At 36.6% G+C, this 3970-nt stretch overlaps 1 protein-coding gene across 2 annotated transcripts; it reads right to left on the bottom strand.

Annotated features, from left to right (window-relative positions):
- Window positions 1-774: 774 nt before the first annotated feature.
- On the bottom strand, window positions 775-2752 carry LOC145115484 (B-box zinc finger protein 22-like). 2 transcript variants are annotated; one of them, XM_079051776.1, is made up of 3 exons: window positions 2458-2752; window positions 1574-1966; window positions 775-1298 (listed from the first exon to the last, which is right to left on the bottom strand). In XM_079051776.1, exons 1-3 carry the CDS (start codon window positions 2638-2640, stop codon window positions 1023-1025), a joined length of 852 nt encoding a protein of 283 aa, XP_078907902.1. In that variant the 5' UTR covers window positions 2641-2752; the 3' UTR covers window positions 775-1022. The 2 variants fall into 2 exon arrangements, with proteins under 2 accessions (XP_078907902.1, XP_078907903.1); XM_079051777.1 differs by having other exon boundaries at window positions 1023-1287.
- Window positions 2753-3970: the final 1218 nt, after the last annotated feature.

A 3970-nucleotide genomic window follows, 5' to 3' on the forward strand; every position in this document is an offset into this window, starting at 1 on the left:
TGAGTGATTCGATAGGTGGATTGTAGCACATGTTCCGTGACTTGAGTTGTGGTTTGTCTGACTTCGTGAGGAAGGTGAGTTGTTTCACTATACTATGTAGGTTGTTAGATTGTCTTTGTGACTCTTGAATGAAAGATTGTGGTGGGATCACAACACTTGTATGAAAGACTATGGTTGGTCATAACACTTGTATGAAAGATTATGGTTGGATCACAACACTTTTTTTGTCTTTGTGACTTGCATGGAAGACCATGGTTAGATCATGACAAAAAGGCTACGATTGGGCTGTAGTCCGGAAGTGACTGTAAGACTATGGTTGTATATCATTCACATAGGCTTGAAATACACCCTTAGGGTTGGGCCCACTGATATGTATGGTATGTGGTATTTTGAAGAACTCGCTAAGCTTTGTGCTTACAATTTTGTGGTTTAAACATTTTCAGGTACTTCCAGTTCCAAAAGGAAGGGCCCGATTTGACTGCACAACATCCCCTGATGATTTTTCCGCACTGATTATTATCATTTTACTCTGATGTTTGAGATACATTTTACTATGACTGATTTTGGAACAAATGTTGTATGGATTTGATGGTTTGAAAATGAAAAATTCTTATTAGTATTTTTAGGACGTTACACCATCTCTCATTATAATTCCATGAACCTAACTTTCACATATTTGGTAAAATACTTACGTAGCAACCAAGTTTAATCTGTATCACAGTTCACATGTTTAAAACATTGAACAAAATAAACACATCACAATGGAGTACATGCTAAACACAAATTCTTCCAATTTCACTTGAAATCTTTGCGAATCGAACAAGCTTTGAGCTATGTTAGTGATTTTTATCTTTTAAAACTAACCATATATTTTACACAGTTCACCACGTTTATTAATTTCTACTAAAATCAAACATACAACTCAAAAGAACGGATCTACCTTATCGTCAAAACCACCAGAAGTGAGTTATGCTTTTTTTGAGTAAACCCTATGAACAAGCTATATATCTAGCAACTTGTAGTTAGAAATTGCATCTCCTTTTTAAGGTTTGTATTGAATGATGGGAATTTGACATATCATTGTAGCATACATCAGGAACAAAAGCAACAGTATTCATTTGATGACAATGTTCTTGTTTTGGCGAACATAGTCCTGAAGCAGTAGGTGGTGAATATATTTGTGGGACTGCCCAAGATGATTCGGGTACCTGCCCCAAGCAATCCTCACTGTCCAACTCTACCTCCAATGCTCTTAGAATTGAACAACAGTCTGAGTCTCCCATCTTGCTAGAATCACCCTAAAAGATTAATTATGATTCTTGAATATCATATCAAGTATTACTAAAGGCTAAAGCGTTGTAGTTTGAAATATCTACCCAATTATAGCATTGTATTTTCAATTTTTCTTATTAGAACGTTATACTTTGAAAAATCTACCCAATTATGGCATTTATTTCTATACAATGTTGTAATAGAAAGAAATGAAAGTAGGATGCTATAACAGACAAATCCATGTAAGTATGTTGCTATTTATTGCATTTTAAACCTATATAAGAAGTTCATGTGTTTTTACCTTATTGGATGAGGTGTTGTCTATGTAGTCATAATTCTGATTGGGATCGGTCAAACCAAAAAACTCATCAAATTGCCATTGTTGGATGACTTCAGCTGGAGAACCCCCACCATAAGTCAACTTAGGATATGAAAAGTCTTCATGCAAAACTTTGTTGTATTGGGTGTTTGTTGCCTTTGGGAGACAAAGTGATTCTGGGATTTTTTCACAGGGGAGTGACTTCACGGATGAAGAAGAAACAAGATCAGAAGAAGTTTCAAGCCCTATTTTCACACCAGTAAGTAGAAACCTCTGGTGTGATGAAACAAGAGAGTTGACTGTATGAATGGCAACATCACATTTTCTGCACAATAAAGCCCTGTCTTCCAGACAAAAGAAGTAGCCATCTCCTTCCTGTATGATAGAGTAGAGATTAATACATCATACTATCTCATAAGTAAATATGGCAAGACACAAACTTTGAAGCTTCTGAAGTAAATCACAGTAAACATGAAGGCAAAACAGATGGGGTGGGGTCTATTCATCTTTGGTTTTCAACAAAAATGGGAACATGACATGGCAATAAAAATACCAATTTGAAACTTGTATGTCCTTTATGTTCAAACATGATTACACGATCATTTTCATCATATACTTCCAAACAGTATAACTGAAATCAATCAAAAGTTGTTTTCACAGGTAAAAGTCAAATCACGCAGATGACAGACCTAATTTCGAAAGAGATTCTTTTTATTGTTATCAAGTGTGTTCTCTTTCGTGAGATATAATACACGTTCCGCATCACAATCATTCATGGAAAAATGAATCGAAACACAAAAAATTCAAACAATTATGAAAATCATCAATAACTTACAGATACACGTCTGTATATGCACATCACATACCTGGCATATATCACACTTAGGCATCTGCTTATGGGAATTAGAAAGAGGAACTCTCTGATGTTTACTCGCGAGCTTGTTAGCAGCGTGTATCTTTTCGTCGCAAGCCCAACACAACGCCGCCTCGTCGGCGCAACAAAGCACCGTCGCCTCCGCCGATTCACACACATTACATTGGATCTTCATCCTTTAATTAATCTTATCGATCGTATTTCTTTAAAATTTGTTTGAGATCTGCTCAGACTCAGAGAATTGGAGAGAGTTTAAGAAGCAAAGAGGGATGATAGAAGGGGGAGAGTTGAGACGGGAGGGTGTCACTAGAATATATACGGATTCGTATTTCAGTGGATAATTAGAGTTGGTTATTTTTTTGTTGTAAAAATATATGATATTTTTTCAACGAGTTTGATGCGGACACGTGTCGCTTAGTTGCGTTGATGAATCAAACGGAGACCGGCTGATCTGGCTTTCACGGATATTTATAAGATTTTTCTAAATATTGAGCGACAGCGACAAACATCTTACGTATGGAATTATTTAGATATTTCAAAATTTCAATCAGTTAATTTACTTTTTTTATTAATAAAATGACAACATAATAAAATGTAAAAAAGGTTCAATTTTTTTTTATCCAAAAAATTTTATATTCCATAAAATATCTTAGTTATCCTCGCACAACGAGTGAGATGACAAACAGACAATAAAATTGCGTTGCTAAGCCTTTTTGTATGGTAAAGTTAATTATTTTGAATAATACATCCATAGATCTACGGGATATAACATTGTTATGTATGATCCGTTGTACTTCATTAAGAAGTTTCACCGCATCCGGCACAAGAAAACCAAACGTATCAAATACAAATGGTATGAACACATGTTGATTTTCCATGCACAATTTTTCATATTTGGTGACCTTGCCTGTAGCAGTTTTTAAAGCAGCTTGCCCCATCGTGAAACCTCCAGCTCTCAAGCCCACGAGAGGGATACCCTTGTAAGGTCCACACATGTGTGTTTCCCTCCAACCCATCCAAAAATCAAAATGTCAGTCGGTCTAAGGGTTGACATTCATTTTGTCGGGTCAGTCAAGAAATTCACACGGGCCTCTTTCTTGGCGGAAACCCCGACACGCTTAAATATGTCAAACAAAACATCCATAACCATATTGTGCCTATATTTGAACCCCGAGAGTTCTTTACAGTGAACTACATGCTCTCCAAAAGAGTCCAAACATGCCTTGCGGCACACCGAACATATCTCATCAGCTGGGAATATTGGGATCATGAGTCGATATTTGAGGATAGTACGATACTCCACATGAGACATATGTTGGCCAAGCCCATCTATAGCGATAGCTAGAAGAAAATCTTGAGCATGTGGTGCACGTAAACACTGGAAAACTGCTTTCTGTCAACCGTCATGTCGAGATGTACTTCCATATCTTGGACAATTTTACTAAAAATGGCACTCGCCAGTGTATTATGGGATTTAGGGGGAGGGGTGTCCTTAGTAGTAAAAC

Source organism: Lactuca virosa, chromosome 5, assembly GCF_052849685.1.
Source record: "Lactuca virosa cultivar CGN04683 chromosome 5, Lactuca_virosa_CGN04683_v6, whole genome shotgun sequence".
Taxonomy (NCBI): domain Eukaryota; kingdom Viridiplantae; phylum Streptophyta; class Magnoliopsida; order Asterales; family Asteraceae; genus Lactuca; species Lactuca virosa.